General features: G+C 41.6%; 1 protein-coding gene across 13 annotated transcripts in view; it reads left to right on the top strand.

Moving 5' to 3' along the window:
- Window positions 1–13,432, top strand: part of Cbfa2t2 (CBFA2/RUNX1 partner transcriptional co-repressor 2) — a 103,170-nt gene that overhangs the window by 56,867 nt on the left and 32,871 nt on the right. For 10 of the 13 annotated variants that reach the window (XM_042276543.2, XM_076570932.1, XM_076570938.1 and 7 more), the window contains 2 exons: window positions 5,587–5,730; window positions 11,121–11,362. In XM_042276543.2, the coding sequence (XP_042132477.1) occupies window positions 5,587–5,730; window positions 11,121–11,362 (386 nt within the window). Of the gene's footprint in view, window positions 1–3,175; window positions 3,280–5,586; window positions 5,731–11,120; window positions 11,363–13,432 lie in introns of those variants that run through there. The other 3 variants (XM_076570934.1, XM_076570943.1, XM_076570941.1) reach the window with 3 other exon arrangements.

Raw genomic sequence — 13,432 nt, forward strand, 5'->3', positions numbered from 1 at the left:
ATGTAAAGGCTCAGGGAAACACTGGCTGGCTGTAATCCACAGAGAGGTCCCAGAAGACACCCCCAGCCCCACCACTTCCAACTTCCAGCTTCCAGCTTCCAGAGTTGTGAGAAAAAGTTTCTGTTGTTTAAGGCTCCAGACTGTGTGGCACTTGGTTATGAGCAAGCTAATCTAGCAGAGAGAGCAATGCCATAAAACCAGTCCAGGAAAGCGACATCTTAACTTGTTCCTTTCCTTTTTTCTTTCTTTCTTTGGTTTTTTATTTTATTTATTTATTTGTTTATCTATTTTTTTTTTCTAGACAAGGTTTTCCTGTGTAACAGCCCTGGCTGTCCTGGAACTCACTCTGTAGACCAGGCAGGCCTTGAACTCAGGAATCTGCTTGTTTCTGCCTCTCAAGTGCTGAGATTAAACTTTTGCACCACCACACCTGGTCTTTCTTTCCTTTTCTTTCTTTCTTTTTTTTTTTTTTTTTTTTTTTGGTTTTTCGAGTCAGGGTTTCTCTGTGTAGCTTTGCGCCTTTCCTGGAACTCGCTTTGGAGACCAGGCTGGCCTTGAACTCACAGAGATCCGCCTGCCTCTGCCTCCCGAGTGCTGGGATTAAAGGCGTGCGCCACCACCGCCCAGCATCTTTCCTTTTTTTTTTTTTTTTTTTTTTTTAAGAAAAGATTTATTTTTATTTTCTGTGTATGAATGTTTTGCCTACATGTGTGTGGGGGCACTTTGAATGTGCCTGGTGCCTGAGGACACTAAAACAAGGTATCAGATCCCCTGAAACCTGGAGTTAGAGAGGATTGTGAGCTGCCATGTGGGTGCTGGGAATTGAACCTGGGACCTCTAAAAGAACAGCAAGCATCTTAACTGCTGAGCCATCTCCCAGCCTCCACATCCCTTTTTCCCATCTCCCTTTCCTGTCTTGCTCATCCTTTCCTTGTGAATTGGTTATCTTAAAGGGGCTTTGGTCTAGGTCAGTGGTTCTCAACCTTCCTAATGCTGAGACCCTTTAATACAGTTCCTCATGTTGTGGTGACCCACAACCATAAAATTCATTACTACTTCATAACTGTACTTTTACTACTGATATGCAAGATATCTGATCTACAACCCCCAAATGGCTCAGGACTCAGGTTGAGAAGAGCCGCTGGTTTAGATTTAAGACATGGCTAGAGGTAGTTAAATGTGAATTTCCAGAATTAGGAACTAGAAATGACAGCAAAGAAATGTAAAGCCAATTATTCCATGAGACAGTTAAGGGAAGATTGCAGAACTTGCAAAATGATGAAATCTGGGCATTTGTGAACACGTTATGTTTTCATGCTTATCTTTGTGACTTATGCAAAGGAACAGGTTAGTTGCTTGAAAAAGAAAATAACTGTAAATAGTTAAGGCTTTCTAAAGGGAAAGGTACTTAGTATGTAATAGTGCCAGCTATTTTTCAGTGAGCATTAACATAAAAGAGGAAAAAAACCAAACAAGAAAAACCAGAAGAAGCTGGGTGTGATGGTACACACCCTGTTATACCAGCACTCAGGCCATCCTGGTTAAAAACAATGAGAAATGAGGCCGTGTACAGGAGAATCCGAAGTGGAAGGCTTCCGCTCTGTTAGATGTGTGTTCCCAGCCAGCCTGGGACTCACAGGAACGTTTCTCTCAAAATTACAATTAAGTTGGGCCTGGAAACATGGCTCAATAAGGTTAGGAGTGCATACTGCTCTTGGAGACGTCACAGGTGAGTTCCCAGCACTCACATCAGACAGCTCACAACTGCCTGTAATTCCAGTTCCAGGGCCTATGATACCTATGGCCTCTATGGGCAGAGGACACATACCCACACACACATAAATGTAAAAGTAAAAAATAAAAATAAATTATTTAAAAAAATAAATTGGGCTGGGGAGATGGCTCAGAGGTTAAAAACATTGGCTGCTCTTCCAGAGATTCTGAGTTCACTTCCCAGCAACCACATGGTGGCTCCCAGCAATTTGTAATGAGAGCTGGTGCCCTCTTCTGGCCTGCAGGTATACATGGAGGCAGAACACTGTATACATAATAAATAAATCTTTGAAATAAAAATTAAAATATAGGTTACTTCTTTTATATCCTCTATTTCTTCATTCTTATGCAAGTAACTTCTAGTTCTAAGCTGAAGTGTTCTTTTATTTCCAAACTTCTGAATTGAACTACCTACTGGGAATGTATATTAGTTCAGCATAAAAACTTAACATCCTGTCAGTGGTGGCGCACGCCTTTAATCCCAGCACTCAGGAAGCAGAGGCAGGTGGATCCCTGTGAGTTCAAGGCCAGCCTGGTCTACAGAGCGAGTCCCAGACAGCCAGAGCTACATAGTGAGACCCTGTCTCAAAAGCAAAACCTTAATGTCCCATACTGAATACATAATTTCTCTGCTCAAATATACTCTACCACTAGTGTTCTCTATCTTGGTCAGTAATTCCACGTTGGTGTGCATCTCTCCCCTATGATCTTATCAATACCAAATCCTCTTGTGTTGTCATTTTAAGTATCTTTTAATCCACCCCCCACCCCCATCCCCTTCCTGTGGTTGCTGCTTTCTCGGGAATTACTGTCTGTCACCACACGGAAACGCACATACTCGTCTTGCATCACAGTCTCATTCTCCCCATCACAAACACTGATCTCTTTTCCTTTCTTTTCTATTTTTTTCTCTTCCTCCCTCCCTCCCTTCCTCTTTCCTTTCTTAGACAGGATCTCTCCATATATATATATTTTTTTGGTTGATGGGGGGTTTCGAGACAGGGTTTCTCTGTATAGCTTTGGAGCTTGTCCTAGAACTCACTCTGTAGCCCAGGCTGGCCTCGAACTCACAGAGATTTGCCTGGTTCTGCCTCCTGAATGCTGGGATTAAAGGCATGTGCCACCACAGCCTGGCTTAGAGTAATTTATTATTTTATGTGGAGCAATTTATTATTTTATGTGTATTATTTTTGCTTGCATGTATGTATTTGCATTGCATGCTTGGTGTCAACAGAATTCAGAAGAGGGTGTTAGATCCCCTGGAAGTGGAGTTTTGGATAGTTGTGAACCATCATGTGGATGCTGGAACCAAACCCTGGTCCTCTCCAAAAGTAACAAGTGCTGTGTTCTTAGCTGCAGAGACAGCTTTCCAGTTCTTATTTATTTTTATTCTATGTGTTAGGTTTTGCTTGTATGTACATTTGTGTACTACATGTGTGCCTGATGCCTGTGGAGGCCAGAAGAGTGCATTGGATCCTTTGGAACTGGAGTTAAAGACAGTTAGTTGTAAGTCACCGTGTGGGTGCTGGGAATTCAAGCCCAGGTCCTCTGGAAGAACAACTGTGTTCTTAACTTCTGAGCCAGCTCTCCAGCCCCTGTCTTTGCTTTTCATAGCTTTCCTTCTAGGTGGTTTTTTATTGTATTTACTTGTATTGAAAAACAAGGCCTAGAAAGCTGAAATTATTTGCTAAATTTTATGTAGGCCATGAGTAACAGAAGGAGGCATCAAATCAGCCCTTTCGTTCTCCGTATCTTTATTACTATTTGAAACTAGGAATAACAGTAATGGTGCTCGTTTGTGGGCAGTGGAGTAAACAAGAAGTAAGTAACGTGGCCTGTGAACTGTGTTCTTGAGGCTGGATTTTATCCACTAGCTAAGATTTCAGGAGGTGAAGCATGCAGCCCACTGTTCTGGAGTTGGGCTGACCCATCTTTGTTACCCTGGCCAAGTGCTGTGTGTATTTGACTGCTAAGCCCTTCTCTACCTAGCCTTGGCACCCTTGCTGTAAGACAGGTGGTCTGAGAAAGACACCCTCCAGGTTGATGCACACTACATAACATAACAGTGCGAGACAACTGTCAGCTCCTTCCTTCTCTTCTCCCCCACCCCCTCCAGAAAGCTGGGCCCCAGATGGAAGAGTTGGAAACGTGTCAACTGTTCTCTGAAGGGCATTGAGAAAACACTGGCAGGAAGAAAAAGGCAAGCGCAACAGCTCATTAGTCCACTAATCAGATAGGACGATCATCCATTTCACAAAGAAAGCATCCTGACCAGGGACAAGAGTGGGAAATTTTAGCCACATGGTTCTCAGAATACTATAGGTTTTGTTAGGGGGTTTGTAACATGGGTGCTTGGCTTCCTTGATACTTTTAATTCATATATTCCTTTCCAAAAAATAGCCACTGCAAGCTGGAACATAATACAGCGTTTGGGGACATCTTTCCCATCAGAAAGTGTGGTGAATAAGCTAAGATGTGCCTTGTGTTTTCTGAACATGCTTTGATTTTTTTACCTTCTCATTTAAACCTTTCCTGTGGCCTTTGCATTTGTTTTTTTGTTGTTGGTTTTTCAAGACAGGGTTTCTGCATAGTTTTGGTGCCTGTCCTAGATCTCACCCTGTAGACCAGGCTGACCTTGAACTCACAGAGATCCGCCTGGCTCTGCCTCTCTAGTGCTGGGATTAAAGGTGCGGGCCACCACCACCTGGCTGCCTTTGCACTTGTAATCGAAGTCAGTTGCTACTTGGGTATTTAAGTAAACAAAAACAAAAAAACCACAAGAAATTAGTGAGAGACATATAGTTCAATTTAAAGGTGAGCCTGTTATCCAGATATTAATAGATTCTCTTTTGTGAGAAATGGTTTATTTTAAATGTTTTTTTGAGTCAAGGGTTTTGCCTCATCTAACCCAAAATGTTTTATAGATAGAGTCTGGCTTTGAGCTTCTGATTCTCCTGTCTTTACCTCCCCAATCCTGGGATTACAGGCAGTGTGCCACCCTGCCAGGTTTAACTTATTTATAATGTTTTAGATTTTTCTTATGTGTATGTATGTTTTGCCTCCACATATGAGAGGCCAGAGGGGCTATGAGATTGCCTGGAACTGGTGTTAGACATGGTTGTGAGCTAGGAACACACCTCTGTCCCCTGTAACCTCTGAGCCATCTCTCTAGGCCCCTCTTAAACATTTTTTTTTTCATGTGCATTGGTATTTTGCTTGCATTTATGTCTTTAGGGGTGTCGGATCCTCTGGAACTGGAGTTATAGACAGTTGTGAACTGCCATGTGGGTGCTGGGAATTGAACCCAGGCCCTCTGGAAGATCAGCCAATGCTCTTAACTGCTGAGCCATCCTTCCAGCCTCCCTCTCCCCCATATTAAAAGATCCTGTGCTAGTAAGGTGTTTACTGCCAAACTTAGCAACCTGAATTGGATCCCCTGGACCTACATGGTAGAAGGAGAGAACTGACTTTGGCAAGTTGTCTGGCGGCTACACACATACCATGGCACGTGTACACATTCTTGTGAACACGCTGCAAATTCACACACATATACACACGCACAAATAAATAAATATGTAATTAGATTTTTAAAGGGTCCTTTCCTTTCCCCAAATAAAGTAGCATTTGCAGAGCTAGATGTTAGGACATGAACATATCTCCAGGGAGTCAATGTTTTACCCTTTTTTTTTTTTTATAAGCATCATCTTAACTTCTAGGGGAATAGTCCTCTAGGGAAATAGGTTCATTTCCAATTGTTGTTGTTATTTATTATTTATAGAGAGCTTTGACCTCCCTTTCTTTTATTCTTTGCAGTTGGTTGTGAGAAAAGGGTGCCAGCAATGCCTGGATCGCCTGTGGAAGTGAAGATACAGTCAAGATCCTCACCTCCCGTCATGCCACCCCTCCCACCAATAAATCCCGGAGGACCGAGGCCAGTGTCCTTTACTCCTACAGCATGTGAGACCTCTTAATTAAGTTGAATTCATGATTCAGAGTCATAATTTAGATCTGAGTAACTGGCTTACATTAAACCTTCATATACATCATTCAACATGACTAAAATGTAAATAAGGGCAGGGTATAGTGATGCTTCTTCCTATAATCTCAGCCTATAATTGCCACACTCAGAGGATTAAGAGCTCTAGGTCACCCACCCCTTGGAGTGGCACATGCCTTTAATCTTGGCATGTGGGAGGCAGAAACAAGTGCTCTCAGTGAGTTAGGCCAGTTGAGCTACTTAGTAAGACCCTATCTCTAAAAAGAAGTGAGGGAGGGGGCTGTTTGAATGTGACTTCCAGAAATATATAAAGATGGGCATGAATTTTATTTATTTGTGAGAGTCTCACTCCTTATGTAGCTGGATATATTGTAATTTGAAAAATGTGAGAATGATCACACAATTTGATTTAAAAGGCTGTGAAAAGCTTATCTACATTGTCAGGGTGGCTACAAGCAGAGAGAGTAGTGTTCTATTGTTGGGGGGGGCTTCAAAGAGGGGAGCTCTCATCAGGATGGATCTTTCTGTGGAAAGAAAGAAATGAAAGATGATTGCAGCTGATTTTCTAGATCGGTGAGGTTAAGTGTAGAGCTCTCCTTTCTAGGAGTTTAGTAATCTCTTTGAATGGAAGATAGAATTACACCACCACCCCCTTTTTTTCCTCAGCCCATTAGTTTTTTTTTATGAATTCAACACCATTTTCCTGAAAACCTACCACTTGTTAGGGGATGATGAACAAAGCAAAAGAATCTACAGCAGGTAGCTCAGCAGGTAAAGGTGCCCGTTACCAAGACAGACAACCTGAGTTTGGCCCCCAGGACCCATGTTGTAGGAGGAGAGAACCAACTCCTGCAAGTTGTCCTCTGTCCTCCACATTCGCTATGACATACGCACATGCTTGATTGCACGTACACGCGCACAAAATAAATGATGGTTTACAAGAATCTAGTAGTGTGCATGCTTATGTATACAGTAAGGTAATAGTCATCAAGTGGCCTCACCTGATGTGGTGACATATGCTTATAATGTTGAGGGAGAAGAGAAGTAGAAGGCTGAAGCAGAAAACACTCTAGTTCAAGGCCTGTATCAGAAAGCAAAAACCAAACAAAAGGAAGACCAGTCTACTAGTAATTGCAAATAAACAGAGAAAAGAAGCAAAATAGTGGTCGTGTGCATGCAGATTTCTGGAACTCACTCTGTAGCATAGGCTGGCCTCTAACTCAGAGATCTATCTTCCTCTGTCTCCAAGTGTTGAGATTAAAGTGCACCACTACACCCAGCTCAGATTTATTAAATCTATTAGGGTTTACCCTGAAGTAAAGCAGCACTGTCCTATACCAAAGAAAAGTTCTTACTTCGAGTGATAGCCGAGCTATCTAAGATACAGAAGAGTTTGCTGGTTGAAATCTGAATAGTAGTCTGTCCAGAAAGAAGGAGCAGAGATGGAGAAGTGACTGTGACTACTTTAGGAGGCGGGATGTATAACCAGGTTTGTGGTGGTTTTCATACTCATGAATTTTATTAGCTGGGTTTTATTAGCTGAGTAGAGGTTAAAGGATTGGCCTTTTAAAACACAGCTGAAGTCTTCACTTATTTTATGTACTTTGTTGCTTGCTTGCTTGATTTTTGTTTGTTTTGATGTGTGGTCTCATGTATGTAGCTCAGACTGGTCTTGAACTCTTGATGTTTCTGCCTCCACCTTCCAGATGGAGATCATAGGAATGTGCATCTATGCCCCTCTTTTGTTCTGTTGTTTTTTTAAGATAGGGTCTCACACTGTAGTTCAGGCTGGCTTCCAAGCTGGAGTCCTCCTAACTCTTGTCTCCTGGGTGCTGGTGTGAGCCCACACTATACCTGCTGTCTTTGTTTTGTGATACCAATTTATCTCCCCCTCCCTCCTCTTCCCTCCCCTCAGAAAACAGGAGTACTGATTGTGTTTATCATAATTTGACCAAAAATAAAGAATGGGAGATCCTTTATGGGGTTTAAGTAAATAGTGCGCTTTTCCCTTTCCCTTTCTTCTTTTTTGGGTATGTGGGGTCTTGGTGTGCTGGTTTCAACCTCTTGGGCCCAAGTGATTCTTCCGTCTCAACCTCTAGAGTAGCTAGAAGCACTCTAATTTTAGAAGGTATTTTTCTGAATGACCAAGAATTCTGCATTACTTTTCCATCTGTGTCAAGACAAGGGGAAAACTACTCTAAAGGATATTAGTATTTTGAATGGTCAAAGAGATACACATTTTGATGCCAATTTAGATCATAAAGATAGAACCTGAAAATATCTCTGACATTAGTAGAATTCTGTTTCTCTGTTGGTATTTCTCACATGCTAACTTGTGATTGATTGCTTGGCTTCTTTGAGATTCTCGGAAAGAGTTCTGTAAAATGAACACAAAGCTGCATGTGGTAGGTCACACCTATAATAATGGTATTCTGGAGGCCAGTGCAGGAGAATCATGTTCAAGCAAATTCAAATCTACTGTGCAAGACCCTGTCTGAAAAACAAAAAAGAAAAAAAAAAAAGAAAAAGGGCTCTGAGGGAGATGATTTGGGGGTTAAGAGCACTTTTTCATCTTGCAGAGGACTGGGGTTTGTTTCCCAGCACCCACATGGCAGCTAACAACTGTTTGTAACTCCAGTTCTGAGAGATCCAATCCTACTTCTGTCCTCCATGGATATCAGGCACACATGTGGTACACAGACATACATGCAGGCAAGATATTCATACACATAAAAATAGATCTTAAGGGGAAAAAAGCAAAAATAGTTTCCAGTTGGTCTCCAACTTATTGTAAGCACTGTGGTGTCTAAAGTTAAATGTTCCTTTGTGTCTATGCTGTGCCCCCCCCCCCCCCAGGAGCTCACAATAGCCAGGTGTCCTTGAACCCAATATCCTCCTTTTTCCTATTCATAGTACTCTACAGTGATTGTGTGTGTGTTGTATCTGCTTGTTTGCTTGTAAATAATGTTTTTATTTATTCTTTAAGAATTTCATACAATATATTTGATCTTATTCATTCCCCCTCCCCAATACCTTAGATTTCCCCCCACCTATTCAACTTTATCTTCTCTCTCTCTCCCTCTCTTTCTCTCTTGTTTTCACCCTGTCCTCCCCTTCCGCTTCCCTTTTCCAGTCTAGTTTGTATTGGCTGACTACTTCTGGGTGTGGGACCTGCCCTGGAGTGTGGTTTGGATATACTACGTATCACTACATTGAGGAAAACTGACTCCAGTTTTCCCAGCAAGAATCAATCAAATGTCGACAGGCCTGGTGGCTTATGCCTTTAATCCCAGCACTCAGGAGGCAGAGGCAGGGGATCTCTATGAGTTCTAGGCCAGCCTGGTCTACAAATCAAGTTCCAGGACAGCCAGGACTGTTATACAGAGAAATTCTGTCTCAAAAAACAACCACCAACAACTACAATAACAACAAAAAGAATCAAATGCCATTAGCTTCTCATGGAGGGGGTGGAGAGACATGACAACTTTGTGCCCATCTCCTCTTCTATGCTGAAATTTTGTTTGGCTTGAACTTGTGCATGCATTCACAGTCAATCTCTATAAGTTAATATGTGCATCTGCCTGATTGTATGTGGAAAACACTTCCCTTGAAGATGTCCACCATCTCTGGATCTTACAGTCTTTCTCATAGATCCCTAATCCATGAGAGGGGAGGAATATAATAATAGACATCCTGTTTAGAGTTGAGTATTCTGAAGTCTCTTTTTCTATGCATGTTGACCAGTTGTGAGTTTCTGTGTTAGCGGCCATCTGCTGCATGAAGAAGCTTCTCTGGTGAGAGTTTAGTGATGCATTTATCTATGCATGTAGAAATAAATCATTAGAAGTAGTTTTATTGCTATGTCCATTTAACAAATAACAATAGTAGGTTTTCCCTTAGGTCTTGTGACTCATCTAGCCATAGGTTCTTGGCCCCATTGACAGTTATCAGATGCAGATTCTGTCTTGTGGAGCAGGCCTTAATCAAAAAGTGGTTTACTCCTATAATATTTATGCCAGTGAGCATGTCTTGCCAAGCAGGTCTTTATTGTATCTCACATAGTTCATAGCTGAATTCAAGAGTGACTTATTTTTCTATTTTCTCCTCCGGTAGCATGCATAGCACCTTTTTGACACTCTGAACACTAGCCAGTAGGGGTGAAGCTTCTAGTTAAGTACAGCTAGATTTCTCCATGTTTGATGACTGATTGGTGTCTCCAGCAGTGGGGTTTTAAAAACAAGTTCTGGAGGGTAATAAATAGCATTGGCAAAAGCCTTTAATGTTTGGGATTGGGATGGTCTCTGGGACTCCAATAGCTCAAAAAGAGGTTATCCAGGATTTTCTTTGGTAGTATCAGCTATGTAGTTGGGGTCTTGTTCCTTCATCATAGAGTATCTCCATTTGAAATATGTACGTGTGTGTGTGTGTGTGTGTGTGTGTGTGTGTGTGTGTGTGTGTGTGTGTGTGTGTGTGAAGCTTCTATAATATTAAGTATTAAGTTGTTGTTTTTGTTTTTGTTTTTTTTCAAGACAAGGTTTCTCTGTGTAGCTTTGGAGCCTGTCCTGGAACTCACTCTGTAGACCAGGCTGGCCTTGAACTCACAGAGATCCACCTGGCTCTGCCCCCTAAGTGCTGGGACTAAAGGAGTGCACCATCACCACCACCACCACCCAGCTTTACAATATTAAGTTTTTCTATGACCTTTTTAAAGGCCTTTAATGTTACTTTAATGTTATCTTTCCCATGTTCCCTTCTCTATCCTGCCTTCCCATCTCCCACTCCATCTATTTGTTTGTTTGCTTGCTTGCTTGCTTTAAATGAAATGTTGCTATGTTACTAAGGCTAGCCTCCTATTCCTGGGCATACACAGTTTTCCCATTGCAGCCCTCTAGTAGCCATGACTACAACACAAGCACATATCATCATACTTAGATGTTAACACTTGTACAATATTCTGTTGCCATTTTTTCTTTCTTTCTTTTTTTTTTCTTTTTTCTTTTTTTTCGTTTTTCGAGACAGGGTTTCTCTGTGTAGCTTTGCGCCTTTCCTGGATCTCGCTCTGTAGACCAGGCTGGCCTTGAACTCACAGAGATCCACCTGCCTCTGCCTCCCGAGTGCTGGGATTAAAGGCACGCGCAATCACTGACCAGCTCATTTTTTCTTGATAGTCTGTCTTAGTACACAGCAGTCTCATTGATGATGGGAGCGAATTTTGTTTTGTTTTTTTAAATACAAAAATGCTTTACAGAATTCAAATGAGTAGTAAAAGAGACCGTAAAGGGGAAGAAGTCAGCAAAGACTCTTACGTTCTGTACTTCAACTGAATCTTCTTATTCTGGCTTTCTTTTAGTAAGCAATGGCATCAACCATTCCCCTCCTACCCTGAATGGTGCCCCATCACCACCACAGAGATTCAGCAATGGTCCTGCCTCTTCCACGTCCTCTGCACTAACAAATCAACAGTTGCCAGCTACTTGTGGTGCCCGGCAGCTCAGCAAGTTGAAACGCTTTCTCACTACTCTGCAGCAGTTCGGCAATGACATCTCACCTGAGATTGGCGAGAAGGTTCGGACTCTTGTTCTAGCATTGGTGGTAAGTATGGCTTCACCTTCACCAGCTGCCTAAGAAGTTACGATATTCCTGCTCATTCCCAAACCATGTAGATAGTATGGACTGCGTTAGCTGTTCAACAGATTTTTAAAAGCTGTTGAATTATCGATTTCATAGCAGTATTTATTTGCCAAAGAATCTATAATGTGTCTTATTATCCAAGGTGCAGATTTAATTCTAGTAAGCAGCTTTGGATTTGTCTTAAACAGCTTTCAGCAGGCCTGCTGAAATCCAACCAAGTTAATAGAAGGTTGGTTTTATGTCAGCATATTCAGTAGCTGGTACATTATTTGCAAACCAATTTTAATTTTCAAAACAATATTTTATAAAATTAAAAGTTTAATGAACTAAATAGTTTCTATGTAGTTATGTTGTTCAGCTCCATGTGCATAGTTTCTTTAGTTTTTCTTTCTATACTGAGTGAGCCTGCTTATAAAGGATTAACTTTCCATGTTGCCATCTGGGTGATATTGAATATTCTCAATTTATAAGGGAAGTGTTGCCAGTTCTCAGTGTTTCCAAATGAAATACTCTTAAGATTCACTCCTGATAAAAGCATTCTGTTGTCTTTCCCACATCTTAACTTCTCTTGATGATGAAAAGCTGCATTATTGTACTAGTCCTTAAAGTTGCATTTCCTCTCAAAATATAACTTAGGGAAAACCCCTGGGGTTCAGGAGGGCAGTACATGGAAACAGTTGGTAGATTGTCTAGTGTCCACAGTCCTGGGTACAATCCCAGTACTCTGGATATTTATGCATAAAGATCAGAAGTTCAAAATTATCCTAAGTTACATAATTTCTGTCCAGCAAGGCATTGTATAAGACCCTATCTCCAACAAAAACAGGGTCTCATGTAGGGCAACTGATCTTGAACTCTGTGTAGTCTAGGACCTCGAACTCTTGATCTCCTGCCTCTACCTCCTTAGTACGAGGATTTTAGGCATGAGTTACCATCATTTTGTTGTACTGTTTTATTATAGCACAGTTTATACATTTTGGCTTTTGATAAACATTTGAATTGTTTGCATTTATGGCAGTGTGTCAGGGGTCGCTAATACTGCCCTGTGTTTGTAGATTGGTTCCTTTTCCAGATTGACATATGGTAGTGCTCACAGCTAATATTTATTCCAGAGACATAATAAAAATAGACAGGCAGGTCGTAAAGGAGATGTACATGGGCAGACTCTGGAGGAATCCATGTGCCAGCTTCCTTAATGCTCTCCCCATTTCATGATTACACAGAACATACTATCCCCAAAGCAAAGAAAATGTATGCAGTGCTTCTGCCCAAAGAATCCTGTGAAGACTGATTGTGGCTGGGTCTTGTGGACCACATATGCCCAGCTCCTCTTCTATAGAACCCCGTGTCTTAGCATAACCAGAAACAGTGACAGCGAGCCAGTTCTGTCACTTAGAGAGAGTGTGAGGTTCTAGTCTGTGCGATTATTTATTTAGTCAGAATTTAAACTATGATAGAATAATTAGCATTATTAAACTGAGACTAACCTTTTTATTAAAGTTTATTTTTGTTGTATGTGTATGAGTGTTTTGCTTGTATATATGTATGCGCACCGTGTGTGCAATGTCAGAGGATGCCAGAAAGCATGTGTGTTGGGTTCCCTGGGACTAGAGTTACAGACCATTGTGAGCTGCCATTAGGGTGCTGGGAATTGAATTCAGGTCTCCTGGAAGAGCAGCCAGTACTCATAACATTGAGCCATCTCTTCAGCTCCAAGATTTATTTATTTTTATTTTATATGTGTAGGTGTTTCACATGTATGTTTGTGCACCACAATTATGTAGTTCTCAAAGAACCAGAAGAGTGTGTTGCATCCTCAGGATCTCCTTTGCTTGTGTTGAATGGTGTTCCTCAGCCCAGAGCCTTCCCAGCTCTCACTTGCTCTGGTGCTGTCTGTGTACTTAGTGGTATGAGAGCCTGTTTATCCCCTTTAGGTTCCTAGTGCAGTGCATTGCCCTGGTTGTGGCATCTCTGTCACCACTACCACCACCATCATTCATCTGGAGAACTATTTTCATCTGTTTGGTTTTT

The sequence above is a fragment of the Peromyscus maniculatus genome, chromosome 4 (genome assembly GCF_049852395.1).
Source record: "Peromyscus maniculatus bairdii isolate BWxNUB_F1_BW_parent chromosome 4, HU_Pman_BW_mat_3.1, whole genome shotgun sequence".
Taxonomy (NCBI): Eukaryota; Metazoa; Chordata; class Mammalia; order Rodentia; family Cricetidae; genus Peromyscus; species Peromyscus maniculatus.